Here is a 19,745-nt window from a genome sequence, read left to right as displayed (position 1 = left end):
GGACACTCCAAAAAAACCCTTTGTGATCTTAGTAACAAAATTCTACCCAGCTGGGCGCAATTTTCTTCTCTTCGAGGAAATCCTCAGCATTAGGCACATCTTTTGCATTCCTTGAAGCACTACAGAGATCAAAACAAAACAAGAATAAGAAATTATGACTTTTGCTTTATGCCAATCTAACTTATATTGCTGTAAAATATCTAGCAATATATCAGCCTGGCTTCCCCCTAAACAAACTTTTTGTCTCTTTTTCAGCTACAGCTCTTTGCCATTGCTTAGAATAAAAAATTAGCTTAAATTCAGCAGCCGCCAGCAACTCTTAGACTTACTCATTTCTGCTTTTCACAGCGTATTAGCAATTCGCCTAATCTATTTTACAGCCCTGGCGTTTTTCTTAGCTGATTTCTTACTTTCACGCCTTCGCGCTGTCCAGAACATAAATAACAAGCAGCTGTTTCGCTTCTTTCCCCTCACTCACTCTCTCTCTCTCTCACTCGTAGTGGAAAATGATTTTAACAGCAAAGTTTTGACTGCTGCGCCCGGACGACTGCGACTGCTGGGTGTTAAGGACTTAGAACGCAACCCGTTGCCCAAAAGTTCAATTTCCACGTTAAGCCCGAAACAAGGATTCGCACAGCGATTCGTTTGCTTCTTTTTGAAAATGTAATTTTGTCGTAAATGTCATTTTTTATGTTTGTTTGTGTTTGTGTGTGTGTGTGTGTGTGTGTGTGTGTTGCTTTGGCAACACCGTCTGCAATTGTTATTGCTGCTGCTGTTGCCAAAAAAGAAAAATATCTTCAAATCACAGCGACAACGACTGACGCTTAGCCACGCCCCCCACGGCCTCTGGCCTCAGCCTGTGCCTCGGCGACATTTCAACTCGTTCATTTTATTGGATTTCGCTCGTTGTTGTTTTTAGCTGTTACATTTAATGAAAATTTGTTGAATGTCCTCCTGTCAGGCGGAGCAGCCAAAGGCGAAGGCAAACGCAACGGCAAAGGCGTGCAAAATTTTAAATTGATTATTGCAGAGACGTGGGCGTGCCACTCACTGCTCGCATGCAGCTGAAGCAAAAAGAGGCCAGAGAGTGCGAGCCGGCTTCTTTGAGGTCTCCAGTAGCGTATCACAGCATGAGTTTTATCAGCCTCGCGCCCCATGCCCCGCGTCCCTCGCCAGTGGCTCCGGCTCTGTTTAATGTGCTCAGTACTGTTATATATTATCGTTTATGATGGAAACATAAAACTTGCACGCGTCGTTGACGCACGCAGATTGTCCTCGCTGCCTTTAAGGTGTGCGTGGCCAAGGACTGCCTACGATTCGTTACGTTTTAGGGACTATATAGTGATGGGGGTTCTGATTCTCTGGCTCTGGTTTGGGTGGGCATCCACTTTTATGCCTCACTTGGCACTCGGTCTAAGACGTGGCCATAAAATAAACGCACTGAGATGAATTGCCCAGCGCAGAGAAACAGAATGAGTGAGACAGAGAGAGAGAGGGCAGGAATCTGAGGCAACCGCCGTGCCGCTCTTTTATCTTTGCATAATGGAAATTCGTAGACATTTGAGCCCTTTTTATAGACATTTTAGTTCGGTTGGAAATTTAAGATATCAAATGCTTCCTTCACATAAAACACAATTTTATTGCCACATTTTCAGTTGAGTTTTGTGAAATGAATTATGTGTTATAACATAATGCGCTGAGTTTATTTTACGTGGAAAACAAATAGCTCAAATTATGCTAATGAAGCCATCAGCCAATTGGATTAAGGAGGAGCACTAGGATCTGGCTGACTTAGTATATGCTTTCTGGTTGACAATAAACTGGGAGGTAAAGAGGAAAGGTTTCTCTCTACAAGTCTTGGCAGTCATACAATATAGTATTTAACAAATCCAAAATAGTATTCAAATGCATATTCATATTTAAGCTGAGTGGATGCACACACTAGGACACTCATACATAAACAACAACAAAATACCAACAAGTAGTGCAAACTGAAAATGGAAATAAAATAATTGCAAAAAAACAAAAAAAAAAAGCAAACACAAGCTGCTTTCCCTTTCTGCCCGTTGGGCACGGCAGAAAAGGTCTATGGAAAATGTTGGAGAAAATATGCAAAATAGGCTGAAAAAGTTGCATATATGCAATCCACACACACTGACTCACACACGTGCATTTGCATAGCACAACAAAGGCAAGTGAAGGAAAAAATCTCTCGGCTTTTTTTCTAATGCCTGTTCGCTCATTTTCATTTATAGCCGCACCTCCTGTCGCGCTTTTGTTTTGCCGATTTTTGCAGTTGCTGCTATTTTTAGACTATGCCACGCCCCCACCTTCGTCCTCATCCTCCATCGTCCTACGATTATTATGTAGCGCATTTTCATGCCCAATGCGAACACAATACAAAATTTAATTTACCGCATAGAATTTAAATACGCAAGGCTAAAGCGCCGCAACAATGCCCAAATGGAGCTGACCGACATCTAGATACCCTGTACGACTATTACTACAAATTGCAAGCACGTCAATATGCCCGCTCAGTGCGCGCTGCATTTTGCTGTGGGCTAGGCAAATGAAAAATAAAAAACTGGAAAATTTTGCGCCTGAAAAGAAAAATTCTTTTGTTTCTGCTTTTGCGCCTTTTCCGCTGGGCATATGCAAGGCCCAGCCCAAGCCAGCCCCCAAGCCCCACATCCATTCCCCAGGCGACTGGCTGCAGCTTTGCCGTCGGTTTTAATTATGGAAAAAGTTTTTGCTTTATTTAGTTTAAACAATAAGTGGTTGGAAAATATGAATTATGCAAAGAGTCACACAGCTTGCCAATGTGTGTGTGAGACTGAGTGTCTGTGTGTGGGGATGTATGTGTGTGTGCAGACTTTTCTTAGGCAAAATGCAAATATTATGCATTCTACTTTAGCACTGCTCTTATTTTGGTCTTTGCATTGGCAAGTGAATCGCTTGCAGCGCTGCTTTTGCTTTCCTTTTCAACACATTTTGCTTTAAGTAATTACGAAATGATTTTCAGCCTTAATCTCTGAAAGATGTTCAGCGAGTTACGAGAGCTGAGAGTGTTGTACTAAACATATTATATATAACTGTGATATGTACTCAGCTAAGTTCTATATAAAAATTTGATACAGCTAAGACCGACCTAAGCTCGGATGCTAGTCTAGGCTGGGCTCATAGCAACTTTCCAAATATTTCTAATGCATTTTATATGCTAGCAAAGACAGCGCTGGAGAGGCATGGACAGAGATGTATTGTATATAGATCTCAATTGTAATATATATTAGCAGCTGCCTTCACTAGTTTTTGCCACATTCATCAGGAGAGCTAGCCCACAGTTTTAGAGACATTCATGGGGCTATGATTTTTGCTGAACGAGCAGGATCAATATTTCCACAACTTTTATTAATACACCTTCCATCGAGTCTCATAGCATTCAGCTTTTGTCAGGCAGCTGTGTTCACTCTACCCTTGCCACATTCACTACGCCTACGTCATTTACTGATCGGAATCGATAAATAGTTATCGAAATCGATCGAAATAGTTGTCGGAATCGAACGATCAAGTCCCATCAACATTTCCACAAGTTTCATAGATGTACCATCCATCGAGTGATATATCATTCAGCTTCTGTCATGCAGTAGCATTTAACTTCTGACATACATTCGCTAGAAGACCTAAACTAAGAGCATTTATATTTATGTCAATCATTTTTATTTGTTTTCCATTTCGATAGCAATGATGATCAATTTTTTCACAAGTTTCATATTACGCAGCCTTTGACATTGATGTTCCTTCCATCGAGTCTCGTAGCAATCAGCTTTTGTCAGGCAGCTGCCTTCACTAGTTTTTGCCATATTCATTAGGAGAGTTAGCCCACAGTTTCAGAGCATTCATGGGGCAATTATTTTTGCTGAACGTGCAAATATTTCCACAACTTTTATTAATACACCTCCCATCGAGTCTCGTAGCATTCAGCTTTTGTCAGGCAGCTGCCTTCACTCTACCTTTTGCCACATTCACAAAGGAGTTCGCCCACCGTTTCAGAGACATTCATCAGGCTACGTCATTTACTTAGCGAGCAATTATGATGAATATTTCCAAACGTTGCAGTCTTTGGCATTGATGCACCTTAATCAAGTGTCATAGCATTCAGCTTCTGTCATGCAGATTTCTGAACTCAAGCTTCAAGTTTCGTTTTTTTAACATTCACTAGAAGACATTAGCACATTAGCACTGTTTCATAGTCATTCATAAGGCTATGCCTTCTATTTAGCGAGCAATTATGATCAATATTTCCAAAATAAATAGTTATCAAAATCGATAAATAGTAACATGTTATCGATACCGATAAATAGTTATCGATATCGATAAAATGTTATCGATATCGATAAATAGTTATCGATATCGATAAATAGTTATCGATATCGATAATAGTTATCGATAATAATTATCGATATCGATAATAATTATCGATATCGATAATAATTATCGATATCGATAATAGTTATCGATATCGATAAAATGTTATATATATCGATAAATTTCTATCGATTTCGATAAATAGTTATCGATATCGATAAAATGTTATAGATATCGATAAATTTCTATCAATATCGATAAATCGTTTTCGGAATAGAGCGATCAAGTTCAGAGACATCGAACTATGATTTTTGATGAATCATTTTCGACTATCGATAAATAGTTATCGAAACAGATAAATAGTTATCGGAATCGAACGATCAAGCTCAGAGACTGATTTTTGCTGAACGTGCAAATTATGATCAATATTACCACAACTTTTATTAATACACCTTCCATCGAGTCTCGTAGCATTCAGCTTTTGTCAGTCAGCTGCCTTCACTCTACCTTTGCCACATTCACTAAAGGAGTTGACCCACAGTTTCAGAGACTTCATAGGGCTACGTCATTTACTTAGCGAGCAATTATGATGAATATTTCCAAACGTTTCAGTGTTTGGCATTGATGCACCTTAGTCAGGTGTCATAGCATTCAGCTTCTGTCATGCAGCTGTCTTAACTCAAGTTTCCAGTTTCGTTTTTGTAACATTCACTGGAAGACATTAGCAGATTAGCTAGAAAGCACTGTTGTTTCATAGTCATTCATAAGGCTATGCCTTCTATTTAGCGAGCAAACATGATCAATATTTCCACAAGTTTCATAGATGTACCATCCATCGAGTGATATATCAGTCAGCTTCTGTCTGCAGTAGCATTTAACTTCTGACATACATTCGTTAGAAGACCTAAACTAAGAGCATTTATATTTATGTCAATCATTTTTATTTATTTTCCATTTCGTGAGCAATGAGGATCAATTTTTCCACAAGCTTCATATTTCAGTCTTTGACATTGATGTTCCTTCCATCGAGTCTCGTGGCATTCAGCTTTTGTCAGCCAGCTGCCTTCACTAGTTTATGCCACATTCATTAGGAGAGTTAAGCTCACTATTTCAGAGACATTCATGGGGCTATAATTTTTGTTGAACGTGCAAATTATGATCGATAGATCAATATTTCCACAAGCCTTTGACATTGATGTTCCTTCCAATGAGTCTCGTAGCATTCAGCTTTTGTCATGCAGCTGCCTTCACTAGTTTTTGCCATATTCATTAGGAGAGTTATGCCCACAATTTCAGAGACATTCATGGGGCTATAATTTTTGTTGAACGTGCAAATTATGATCGATAGATCAATATTTCCACAACTTTTATTAATACACCTTCCATCGAGTCTCGTAGCATTCAGCTTTTGTCAGCCAGCTTCACCTTCACTTTACCTTTTGCCACATTCACTAAAGGAGTTGGCCCACAGTTTCAGAGACGATTGTCTTATGATTATAAGGCTACATTTACTTAGCGAGCAATTATGATGAATATTTCCAAACGTTTCAGTCTTTGGCATTGATGCACCTTAATCAAGTGTCATAGCATTCAGCTTCTGTCATGCAGCTGTCTGAACTCAAGCTTCAAGTTTCGTTTTTTTAACATTCACTGGAAGACATTAGCACATGCACAGTTTCATAGTCATTCATAAGACTATGCCTTCTATTTAGCGAGCAAATATGATCAATATTTCCACAATAAAATAGTTATCGATACTCGATAAATAACTTTTATTAATACACCTTCTATCAAGTCTCGTAGCATTCAGCTTTTGTCAGGCAGCCTTCACTCTACCTTTTGCCACATTCACTAAAGGAGTTGGCCCACAGTGTCAGAGAAATATATCGATATATTTTTGGTAAACATCGTATCGATAAATATTTATTGAAAGAGTTATCGAAATTGATACACAAACTGCAGCACATGCGTGCGTGCCTATGTGTGTCTGTGTGTGTGTTTCTTGTGTGAGCAATAATTGTTGAAATATCAGATCCTCGAACGGGTTTGGGGATTTCGTAATCGAGCAGTCTCGATTTCTTACTTGTTTCTTACTTGTTTTGAATTTCTAATTCATTTATAGAAAACACTGTGAAATTCATTTAAATTAACTAGAATTTTGAAACGCTTTAAACTCATGCGCTTTAGCTGAAATGTTTGTATATGTGTTTTTGTTTGTAATGTTCATGCGGGCTTGAATGGCTTTTTGGCTTATGCAAACACACTCCATACCCTGTGCTAGCAATTATCCAAGCGCACGTACTCGGCAGAAAAAAAAGAGAAGAAGAAGAATGTCATATAGAACAAAATAGCAAACATGATCAATATTTCCACAAGTTTCATAGATGTACCATCCATCGAGTGATATATCAGTCAGCTTCTGTCATGCAGTAGCATTTAACTTCTGACATACATTCGTTAGAAGACCTAAACTAAGAGCATTTATATTTATGTCAATCATTTTTATTTATTTTCCATTTCGTGAGCAATGAGGATCAATTTTTCCACAAGCTCATATTTCAGTCTTTGACATTGATGTTCCTTCCATCGAGTCTCGTGGCATTCAGCTTTTGTCAGCCAGCTGCCTTCACTAGTTTATGCCACATTCATTAGGAGAGTTAAGCTCACTATTTCAGAGACATTCATGGGGCTATAATTTTTGTTGAACGTGCAAATTATGATCGATAGATCAATATTTCCACAAGCCTTTGACATTGATGTTCCTTCCAATGAGTCTCGTAGCATTCAGCTTTTGTCATGCAGCTGCCTTCACTAGTTTTTGCCATATTCATTAGGAGAGTTAGCCCACAGTTTCAGAGACATTCATGGGGCAATTATTTTTGCTGAACGTGCAAATATTTCCACAACTTTTATAAATACACCTCCCATCGAGTCTCGTAGCATTCAGCTTTTGTCAGGCAGCTGCCTTCACTTTACCTTTTGCCACATTCACTAAAGGAGTTGGCCCACAGTTTCAGAGACGATTGTCTTATGATTATAAGGCTACATCATTTACTTAGCGAGCAAATATGATCAATATTTCCAAAATAAATAGTTATCAAAATCGATAAATAGCTATTGACATCAGTAAATAGTTATAGGTATCGATAGCAGTAAATAGTTATCGATATCGATAAATAGTTATCGATATCGATGAATAGTTATCGATATCGATAAATAGTTATCGGTATCGATAATAGTTATCGATATCGATAAATAGTTATCGATATCGAGTCTCGTAGCATTCAGCTTCTGTCATGCAGCTGTCTTAACTCAAGTTTCCAGTTTCGTTTTTGTAGCATTCACTGGAAGACATTAGCACATTAGCACAGTTTCATAGTCAGTCATACATATAGCGAGCAAATATGATCAATATTTCCAAAAGTTTCATAGATGTACCATCTACCATCCATCGAGTGATATATCATTCAGCTTCTGTCATGCTGTAGCATTTAACTTCTGACATACATTCGCTAGAAGACCTAAACTAAGAGCATTTATATTTATGTCAATCATTTGATTTGTTTTCTATTTTGTGAGCAATGAGGATCAATTTTTCCACAAGCTTCATATTTCAGTCTTTGACATTGATGTTCCTTCCATCGAGTCTCGTAGCATTCAGCTTTTGTCAGCCAGCTGCCTTCACTAGTTTATGCCACATTCATTAGGAGAGTTAAGCCCACAATTTCAGAGACATTCATGGGGCTATAATTTTTGTTGAACGTGCAAATTATGATCGATAGATCAATATTTCCACAACTTTTATTAATACACCTTCCATCGAGTCTCGTAGCATTCAGCTTTTGTCAGCCAGCTACCTTCACCTTCACTTTACCTTTTGCCACATTCACTAAAGGAGTTGGCCCACAGTTTCAGAGACGATTGTCTTATGATTATAAGGCTACATTTACTTAGCGAGCAATTATGATGAATATTTCCAAACGTTTCAGTCTTTGGCATTGATGCACCTTAATCAAGTGTCATAGCATTCAGCTTCTGTCATGCAGCTGTCTGAACTCAAGCTTCAAGTTTCGTTTTTTTAACATTCACTGGAAGACATTAGCACATGCACAGTTTCATAGTCATTCATAAGACTATGCCTTCTATTTAGCGAGCAAATATGATCAATATTTCCACAATAAAATAGTTATCGATACTCGATAAATAACTTTTATTAATACACCTTCTATCAAGTCTCGTAGCATTCAGCTTTTGTCAGGCAGCCTTCACTCTACCTTTTGCCACATTCACTAAAGGAGTTGGCCCACAGTGTCAGAGAAATATATCGATATATTTTTGGTAAACATCGTATCGATAAATATTTATTGAAAGAGTTATCGAAATTGATACACAAACTGCGGCTCATGCGTGCGTGCCTATGTGTGTCTGTGTGTGTGTTTCTTGTGTGAGCAATAATTGTTGAAATATCAGATCCTCGAACGGGTTTGGGGATTTCGTAATCGAGCAGTCTCGATTTCTTACTTGTTTCTTACTTGTTTTGAATTTCTAATTCATTTATAGAAAACACTGTGAAATTCATTTAAATTAACTAGAATTTTGAAACGCTTTAAACTCATGCGCTTTAGCTGAAATGTTTGTATATGTGTTTTTGTTTGTAATGTTCATGCGGGCTTGAATGGCTTTTTGGCTTATGCAAACACACGCCATACCCTGTGCTAGCAATTATCCAAGCGCACGTACTCGGCAGAAAAAAAAGAGAAGAAGAAGAATGTCATATAGAAAGCGTGATAGAGCGCGGGAGAGAGAGAGAGATAGAGAGAGAGGAAGAAACCCGAAACTCGAATTTGCGCATAAATTTGCAAAATGACAATAAAAATGACAATGGCTGTCGAGCGGCGGCAGCAACAACAACAAAAACAATGGCAACAACAACAATTGGAGCATTGGCAGCGCTAATCACAAAGCGTTTATCAGTGCCCATGAGTAAGGCGTGACAGCGACACCTCCATACTGTGCCCCTCTCGCACCGGGCTGTGGGCCTCCCCCCTGTCTACCTGTCAGTTCGTAATAAATTATTATCATTAATATTTTGCGCTTGATTTTGGCTGGGGCGCTGTTTGCCTTTGCCAGACAGGCAGACAGGCGGACAGACGGACAGGCATGACATGGAGCGCTGTCTATAGGCAGCAGCAACAGCAGCAGTGGCAGCCACATTTGTGGGCGTGGCACGTAACGCTCTTTGCATAAAAATGGCGAACGAAAATATCTAATAGAATAGAACAAAAGCGTCAACAAAAATGTTCAAAACGCGACGAAATTACCAATAATATAACTGAAACGAGTCGAGAGGAGGCAAGCGGGGCAACGAGGCATGCCACGGCAGCTAGAGTCCCTTTTTTCTCTGTGTGTGTTTGTGTGTGTTTTCGTGTGCCAGCAACTTTATAACACCCTCCACGAAGTGCACGCGATAATGGCTCCCAATTTGATAATTAATCACGTCCTCATTCTGGCCGCCTGACGCCCCCCGCGTGGCTGTCCTGTGCTATCTGCGGCAATGCCACAGCTGCCCCGGCAGGAGGCAGCCGTACCCAACTAGGCGCTGGAGCTTCATATTTTCCATTAGTCGGCCTCTTCTACTTCTACTACATTTTTGTTTTTTTTTTTTTGCTGCTGCTGCTGCTGCTTCTGTTCGCTTTTATTTTATTTTTCAAGCCAACGTCGAAATTAAGCGAATTTCAACGAACGATAAAATAATTACCTTTATGATTATTTTCGCCACGATGCGGGACGGCGACTGTCGTGAGACGAGCGATAGCAATTGTAAGAGTATACATACTATGTGTGTGTGTGTGTTTATGTGTGTGTGTGTACAAGGCGACGCCCACAATGTGGCAAACGTGTCTAATTTAGCGCCTTAAATTTATTGCATTTGTGCGCTTAAAATGTTTGCCAGTTCGTTTTTATGGCCCAAAATTGAAGCAATTGATGGGAGTTCTGGAAAGTTTGGGTCTATGCGCATAACCGTAAAACTTCTTAGGCAGCTATTTTATAGGAAAATATACAAGCACACACACACATGCATGCCTGTATTTGTACGTGCAGGCATATCCTGTGTGCGGGGGGGGATTTTTGGCAAGGTGCTACAAATCGTTGAAACTGAAAATTTGATGGGTATCTATGGGAAAGCAAATTTTGAAAATGAAATTTGAAGGCTAAGCTAAATGAGAGCTGGGCCATAATTGAGAAGCGCAGAGGAGGGTGAATGTGGAGAGGCAAGTGAGGCAGAAAATAAGTAAATAATAATTGTATATTTATATATGCAGGTTAAGATTTACAGTAAAATCCGGTTATAACGATGCCTCGAAGGATTGTCGTCATACCCGGAAGACGCTATAATCGTATAACTTTACTCTGGGAACCTCAATTTTCGTCGCCATAGCGGACGCTATAAATCGTTATAGCCGGATTCTACTGTATATGTGTCTGTGTGTGTTGGTAAAACTCCTTGTTAGCCGATTGAGCACGGCTCGTGTGTGCGTGTAATTTGTAGCCAATTATTAAATTGTATTTGTCAAGCCTTCAATCGCTAGACTAAAGCTGACTTGATTGCCTCCCACTCAGCTGCTGCAGTTAGCTGCCTAGATTTGTTGCAACCTGGCGTTGCATGTTTACTTGCGCCAAGAACTTGCCACAAATGGCAGCTCAACTTAAATTGAAAGCGTGGCTGTACTTCTTTCATTCTTTCTTCTATTACCTCTGTCATTTGGCTGCCAAATTAAGGAGAGTGACAGAGAGAGAGAGAGAGAGAGGGGGGGGGGGGGGGAGGAAGCGCGTTCCCATTGGGGGCAGCTTTTCGACAGCGGCGCAACCGCAATCAAATCGCATGCACACGAAAATTAACTGGAAATGCTGAAGCGTTGGGAAACGCAAAACCAAAATCAAACATTTGCAATTGTGAAAATATAAAATTGAGGAAACACGCAATGCAACGGGCACGTAGCACGTTGCAAGTAGCGCGCTGCAAGCTATGCGAATGACTCGCATCCGTTTGAGCCAATCAAGCAAACAAAATGGCGTTTTGTTGTTTCCGCTTTTTGTTTTTGTTTCAGGCTGCAGCAAATTTGTGAGCTGTGGTTGCAATCAAACCCAACAACAACAACAACAAGAACAGTAAAACTTGCGGGCGGCGGCAGCAACAAGAAATGCGAATTCACAACACGAAATTATTCACCTTGTAAACTGCATGGCAAAAAACAAAGAGGCAGGCGACTGTATGCACAGTTCAGCGCATTCAAATATATCAGTTGATACGCTAAAAAAAAAAACAAAAAATGGGTTCACGGTATAAAAACAAAATAGAGAGAAATACCTCGAGTTATTTGTGTTTATAGCCGGGCTGGCAACAAAAAACAAATGGCCCAAAAGCTTCTGTGCGAGCCAAATGCATTTGCAATGCAAAACTGGAGCACAGGAAGCGCGACGAGGCAGCACAAGGACATCACACACATACACACACACACACACGAGAGAGACTGTCATGCGACTGTTGCATCTGCCTTCACACTCGTTGAATGCTTCGCAAAAATTTATTTATGACCAACGCTTTGTTGTTTACTCTCTGCTTCTTCTTGCTGTTGTTGTTTTTATTTGTTTATTTATTTTTTTGCGACGAACTAGCGCAACTGGCACTCAATAAAACAAAAATCCTGTAGCCTGCATCTGTGTGTATGTGTGTGTGTGTGTCATGGCGAATGTCATGGCGGTTTTTGCTAGCGGTAAGCAAAGCTTTGCGAACCGTTAGAGGCAGCTGTGCTGTGCTGCGGTTTCCATTTATGACAACAACAAAAACCTAACCAAAATCCATGCGCAGCATTATTTATGCATGCAACAGTCACACATACACACACACACAACTAAATCGTATCCTCTCTCTCTCTCTCTCTATCTCTCTTTGCACTATTTTCACCTTTGCTCATTTGTTTTTTGTTGTTTTTTCTGTTTGCAGGGCTCGTCCAGTGCCGCTAGCGTCGCAGCCGCACCGCCAACGCCGCGCAGCGCTTTTCCCGGCGCACCGTTGACCGCCTCAGCCGTCGCACTCAAAGGCGCCATACCACAGCGTCCACCGGCCATGACCAGCCCAGCTGCTGCTGCTGCTGGCGCCGCTCTAGCAGCGGGCGCACCATATCGCGGTGCCACCAGCTGGACACCCCAGGGCTATGCACCGGCTGCTGCCGCCGCCGCCGCTGCGGTCGCCCAGCAGGCCTATCGCTATACGGCCCCATTGCCCCAGCCGGCATATGCGGCCTATACGCCGCATACGGCCACCACACCGGCCACAACCACGGTGAGTACCGGGGCATAACGGAAAACAATAAGCACATCAGCATCAGCTGCGAGGGCGTGGCTGATGCGAATTAGTTGTAGAACATGAAATAGTTAGCAATCTGTGTGGAGAGATTTTAAATTATTTAAGTGAGCAATTTTAGAGAGTGGATAATGCTTTATGAACCTTGTAAAGGTTTTGGGTATGGAAATTACAGCTAGAAACGGATTTTTAGTATTTTAATTAAGTTGAAGGTTTTTAAGATTGATATTTTATTAATATATAATATCAAGACAAAGACCTAGACAAAGATGAAGACCATGAAGAAAAGCAAGACCAAGACCAAGACGTGGATCTAGATGAAGACCTCGACTAAGATCAAGGCAAATGTTTTTCAGTTTAAGACCAAAACCTATACCTATATGAAGACCAACTAGAAGCCCCAGCCCCACTAAGAACAAGGCCAAGCCCAAGACCAAGACCTAGACCCAGATCTTTACCTAGATGAAAACCTATAGTAAGATCCAGGCAAACGTTTTTAAGTCCAAGATCAACAGCTCCATGAAGACCAACAAAGACCAAGACCACACCATGAGCAAGACTTAAACCAAAACCAACACCAATTGGTATTCCTCAACCCCTGCGCCTCCTTTGACATACGCTTACACATTCTAAATTTAAGCAAACTTCAAGTATTCTCCTACTTAATAAATTTCATAAATGTTTCTAGCCCCTACAAACTCTTAACTATTCAAGTTAATATTTGACATATTCCGCCCAATTTCATTGCACATTTTCCACATTTTCACTTGGAAAAGTTGGGCCAAGTCAACTGGCTTTCTAGTCGCACATAAACAAATATTTGCCAAAAGAGCATAAATATAATGCGAGGCAAGTTTCGAGCCGAGTTTCGCAAGTCGAATGTCTGTGGGCTGTGTGTGAGCCCATTTACATCGATGAGTGCTCTTCGTTATGTAATGAACCGCATAATCGCAAATTTATGTGCGCCCATCAAAAAGCCAAATGGTTCTCAAGCGTTTTACACTTCAAAAAACTACCTCTATTAACTCGGATAATAGAGGAGCCACAGCTCGGGTTGCTTGAGCTTTGGCTTATTGATTGTGGACGAGCGAGAGGGAGAGAGGGAGAGTGAGATGAGTGCAAGACAAGTGCTGCCATTTATTGTAAATTGTTCGAGTGTCAATTTATTTATAGCACGCACCAGGCCGCTCTCTGCGATTCTCAGCGCTGGACACTGATGCTGTGATTGGCGTGAAAAGTGCTAATATTAATTTGCTGCGATTGCAATTTGTGTAAGTTGTGTCTTTGTGGGAAGAGTGGAGAGGGAGTGTGACGGGGGGGATCGGCTATGGGCAATCAGAGCGTAGCAGGGGCAATCAATTAGTTTGGTTGTGGCTGTTGCCAGGCGGCATTCATCAAAGTCAGTGGAAAGCTTAACTGACTTGCCGCTGCCCATTCATTTTTGTCATTTTCAATTTGACAGTCAACAGCAACAACAACAACAACAGCTACAACAAGGGCATCATTAATAACAAACAATTAAGAAGTTCGTGAATGACAGTCGAGAGCCAGAGCTAAGCTCCGTCTGTCTCTCTGCTCGTCTGTCTGTCTGCCCGTCTGCCTGACTCTTCTAGCTAGTCCAGCAGAACCGCATCATCATCGTTCGCAGTAGGAGCAGAGGCAGCCACTGCTTATCCTGACAAAGCCCCAATGTCAGACCCCACGCAAGTTCGCTGCCAATAATCCCAGCCAGTGGGGCGAGGGGCGGGGGTGCGGTGTGGGTGGGTTGATAATAGGGTATGGCTTGATATCTCTCTCTATCTCCATTTAGAAAACCCAATTGAATCGGAATCAGCGCATGAAGCAAAGTCATGACGAATGATGTTTGCTGAATTTGACAAATTTCACGTTGCCACAGCAACAAATTCAGATCCAGCCAGCCACACCCACTCGCCACCAATCTCTCTCACACTCACTCTCTCTCTCTCTCTCTCTCTCTCTCTCTCTCTCTCTCCCTCTCTCTCTTTCTATATATATATCTCTCGGGACAGGCTTTTACTCACAGCTACGCAAAGTTCTTATTCCGATGCCACCTCGTTATATGCATCCTTTTATCTGCTCTTTCAGGCAGCATTTTCAAATTTGATTTACAAATGATTTTCAATTCGCCACGAAGCGCCTGACGTTGACAACATGTCAGCGAGTTCAAATTGCCAGGCGCTGGCTGTCGATATTCTGCCTCCCTCTCTCTCACTCTTACTCTGTCTTTCTCTGGATTTTCTTTCTTTTATTTTTGGCATGCGTGTCTAACCTTTTATATATATTTTTTGTCTTTCATATTTTTCTTCTTGCTTAAGCATTTCGTTGCTTAAGCAGCCATTGCGCTACGACCAACCGTCCCTCCGCCAGCTCCCTCACCCCCACCTCCACCTTGCTTAAAGCAATCACCTCAGCTTATTGTTGTTGTTGTTGTTGTTGTTGGTATTATTTTGTTCAATGCTTAGGGCAACAACTTCTAATAAATGCGCCGAAAAGTGCTGAAAATAAACGAGCAAATAAATAACCGAAGCGTGCCTACCCTTATACCTTAGCCCTGCTACTGATTCTTCTCCTTCTGCTGCTTCTTCTTCGTCTTCGTCTTTATTTTATTTTGGTCTGCCCCGCAGGTAAGCGAAACGCTTCTGCTTTTATATTTTTTTAGCCGATTGTCGATGCCTTTGCATTGGTTTTCGTGGGCTCTGCGGTTCGAGAGTTGTCGCCACGCCCCCAACCAACCGACCACCCGCCCACCCGCCTGCCTGCCTGCCTGAATGTAGAGCCGCGGGCGACCTTTGCGTTTTATTTTTATTTGCTATGCGCTCCGCCATCCGTTTCGTTTCGTTTCGTTTCCGTTTCGTTTCTCTGTTTCATTCGCTTGCCTCTTTCACTCAGCCATTCATTCAATGGAGCTTCAACATTGCCACGTCTTTTGTCCTGTGTCCTTCTCAATGTCCTGCCATTTGCCAACGCCGCCGCCATCAATAGTAGTTAAATAATCCAAGGAAATGTATTTTTGTGGGCGTCGTCCACTTCCCCCTCCCCACCTACTGCCACCTGTCTCACAGCGCCTGGGCCTAGCGAGTCACTCATTTTTCCATTACTCGTTACCTTAATTTTTTCTAGCTAGCTGCTCACTTTTTATATACCCTAGCTGGAATGGAATTTACGAATGGAATTTACGTTGGATACTTGAAAATATGGCACAAAGTTAAAAAAGAATTAACATTTTATAAGAAATTCAGTTATATTGAATAAGAAGAGCAATAGATATTGAAGAAAAACTAATTATAATGGAATAGTAGTTAATTTAATAGTAGTAGTTGTTGAATAGTACTATGGTAGTACGTAACGTAGTAAAATAGTAGTAGATATAGTCATATAAAGGTATAAAATTGTGTAGTCGTAAAGTAGTATATAATTGTTGTATGGTAGCAAATCATAGCGAAGCATTAAGGTATTATAAATTGGTTTGTCTAGTCTATTTAAAAGTAATAAAGTAGTATTGCACGGAGTAGAAATAACAATAATGTAGTAAAGTAACATATAAAAGAGATTGAGAGTGCAGTATTACATAGACAATAAAAATGTAGTAATAGACTAATAGTAGTAGAAAGTTCAGGAGCACACAATATTAGTAGTAATAGTAGCACAATTAGAGAAAAAGTAGTAGATTGAGCAGCAGTTAACAATAATTAAGTAGTAGCTAAATAAAGTTTACTGGCCAACAGTATAGAAATATATATTGAGCTAAGTAATAGTAGACATAATAGTCTAAAATAGTGGCAGAATAGTATAGGGTATCTGTTGGCCTTACCACCAAGCCATTAACAATATTTGCCAGCCACTTGTCCATTAAAGCTGCATGCGAATGCCACTCATAAATATTAAGTGCGGCTACTTATTTTTGGTTTTTTCTCTCTGCTGTATGTTTTTTGCTCCTTTTTCTGATTTTCGTCGTTCCTTTTTTCTGACAGCCTTTTTGCGTCGTGTCTCCCCCTCGGGTCATAGATTATCGCATTTGATTTGAGTGTCGTTAGTATGTAGCCCTGCGGCAGCTAGAAACAACAAAAAAGTACATTTCATATACATCGTAGTGTATATATACATGTATATATTATATTTTGTGTGCGCAGCCCTCGCGCAGCCAGGACGCGCTACGCCCACATTTCACGCCCCTCGACAGCCACGCAAAATGGTTCTCGTGCTGCGTTCTCCCCTGGGCCGCTATCGCGCTTGATAACTCGGACGCTGATAAGGCGAAATGGAATTTGTTTTAATTATAATTGGCTTTTCTTTTGCTTGAAGAGCTCTCTCTCTCTCTCTCTTGACTCTTGACTCTCAACTTTCGTCTCCCGTTGCTCGTCTCTCGTTTCTCGCGTCTCGACTTTGTCGCTGCCACCCCAAGAGCTTAAAAGTGCCTCGCAAATTTGTTTGTCAAGGACGCGTTGATTGCATTTTGTTGCCGTTGCTGGAGGTAAAAGCTGCTCGACTTAGTCCCTGATGCTGTGATAGGTCCGTTCAGTTCAGTTTAGCAGCATTATTAATATAATTATAATGTACTTATGTTACTTACATCTCTTACTTGTTAATTAGCTTAAATTAAGTTTAGTTGAAAGCTACCAAAATGATACCGGAGCGTGTCAAAATGTGGCCAGCGATTGCAGAAGACTGAGAGGTAACTCCCACGCCCTCAATTGGTTGACTCAACTCGGCTCGTAACGGTATCAAAAGCTAATAATAACATGCAATGCGAACAACGAACGCTTGCTAGTTAACTCTAGCCATGTTCGGCTTGAATGGCATTTCCCTTATCTAACATTTTGCTTATTCAACTGCATTTGCTGGCCAGCAGCTCCCATTGCGCACTGCCATCCACTTTGGGAGTCAAGTTCTGTGCCATTATCCAAGACTAATATTAATATTACGATGCTGCTCACTGCTTGCTTCTCGCTGCTTGCTGCTCTCGTATCAGCATGTGAATAAAACGCAAATCCAATTGCCTGCTCGAAAACAATTGCTAGGCAGCTATCCAATCCTATCTAGGCGCCATGCCTAACGGGCTGCTTGGCTGCATTATGCACTCGTAGTTGCTTTTCAATTGCGGTTGCCTGGACATATTGAAGATAATCATCAGACAGACAGACCGACAGACAGACAGACAGACAATCATTCCTTGCATCTGCCTCAAGTTGTTAAAATGGAACACTTTGGGGCCCCCGCTCGTTGTTGGCCATTCACTTCCGAGTCGGACTCCTTGCTAACTGTCATGACATTTCAGTTGACATTTCAGCATCAATTGAAGACAAGTTGCCTCATTGCAATTCAATGTGCACTGGCATTTGAGTTCGCCATAGTTTTGCAATAACTATAAGCATTAGTTTAATTTTAAATACGTTTTCTATTCTCTCGAGTGAATCAGTACGCAGCCAACTCAACTTGTTGAATTTGAATTTATTTGTAAAGCGACGAGCAGCCGCAGCAGAGCAGCAGCAGAGGAACAGGAGCAGAGCAGAGCAGCTGCAGTCGAGTCTTTGGAGAAGGATATAAATGTAAATGTTATTCTTGTGCATTTATTCCGTTTTAAATTTTAATTATTTTTAGCAGCAGCACTTGGACATTTCCTTTTGTTTCCAGCTACCAAGAAAATGCTGTTGAAATGAAAGAAAGTGACTGAGAAAGAGCGAGTAAGAGAGAGAGAGAGAGAGATAGCTGAAAGGATGCTTGGCGCTGCACTTGAGTTTGAAAAGCAATTATTGTTGAAATATTATTTACATATTTTGCTCATATATATGTATATATATGTATATATCTATATATCTTGTCCCATTCTATCTCTTTGGGCATCTGTGGCGGCTGCCTTAGTGTCTCTACTGACTGACTTAATGCTCATGGGGCGTATGAGTGTTATGCAAATGTATTGCAGATAATGCAACATAATGTGGACAGTGCAACAATGCCACACAGTGCGCCTGCTCCTGCCCCCATCCATTGCGAATTATGAAAGCAAATACAAATCTTCAAGGATTCGCTTTTGAGACAAAGGAAATACTTTTCTATGCAAGCGAGATGAGTTAATAAGAATCATAAATAATAGCACAATCTGCATGCTGAAATTGCTCAGCACAAATTGCAAATTTTCCTATTTGCAAATGGGTTGGCTTTGAGTAGGCTATAGATGGACATTTTAGTGCATCAATTTGTGAATATGCATAATGAAAGTCTAGTCGAATTGGAGCTTAGCTCTGTTAAGTCGGATAGTAAACGATGTTGTGTGCATTCAATTTAATATGTGAATGGAGCAAATGATGCTCAGACATATGTCGGAGTAAATGATGAACTATTTGTTAAGTTATTAGAGGATTATAGAGTATTAAGCTAGTATTTTTTGTAAGGGCAGCATTTGTAGTTGTAGTTGTAAGGATGAACATAGCGATTTCGCTGTGTTTGTCTCTGCGTGTTTGCTGCCTTCATGCTCTCTCTTTCTCTCTCTCTCTCTATGCTTGCATTATTATATTGATACTCAAGATGTTTGGTCTTCTGATATCCCTATATCAGGGGAAGCAATCCGCAATGATCTACATCATTCATACGTCCAGGTGGAGTCAAAAGACAGTCGATATTGGGTGCACCATTCTCAGTTGTTGACTTAGAGAAAACATAGTTCGAGTGATCTTGCATCTACCAACACACGCACACAACTGAGATGTCACTCAGCTATAAAAGTCGACTTCTCTTGACAAAATCCAATGGCTTATGCTTAGGCTGACTAGAGCTGAGAGCTCTGCCCGAGCTAGAAGAGATGTAATTTACACGGTAATGGAATATAATTCAGTTGCTCTTGTGAATGTTCGCTGATCGATATATGTATATACATATATGCCTACTGTATAAGTATAACCCATTGAGAACGAATTAAGTTCGGCTTGGATTTATACTTTACAATGTGTGTGGAAACATTGACTATATCGAATTGACTCACATGCCAAGTTTTCATTTA

General features: G+C 40.8%; 1 protein-coding gene across 21 annotated transcripts in view; it reads left to right on the top strand.

Moving 5' to 3' along the window:
• Positions 1-19,745, top strand: part of shep (RNA binding motif single stranded interacting protein alan shepard) — a 166,484-nt gene that overhangs the window by 76,633 nt on the left and 70,106 nt on the right. For all 21 annotated transcript variants that reach the window (XM_089466536.1, XM_089466537.1, XM_089466538.1 and 18 more), the window contains one exon: positions 12,371-12,709. In XM_089466536.1, coding sequence (XP_089322662.1) covers positions 12,371-12,709 — 339 coding nt within the window. The remainder of the gene's footprint in view (positions 1-12,370; positions 12,710-19,745) is intronic.

This window comes from Drosophila arizonae, chromosome 4 (assembly GCF_054131065.1).
Source record: "Drosophila arizonae isolate 15081-1271.41 chromosome 4, UAZ_ARI_1.0, whole genome shotgun sequence".
NCBI classification, from domain to species: domain Eukaryota; kingdom Metazoa; phylum Arthropoda; class Insecta; order Diptera; family Drosophilidae; genus Drosophila; species Drosophila arizonae.
This window is presented reverse-complemented; position numbering and strand designations above follow the sequence as displayed.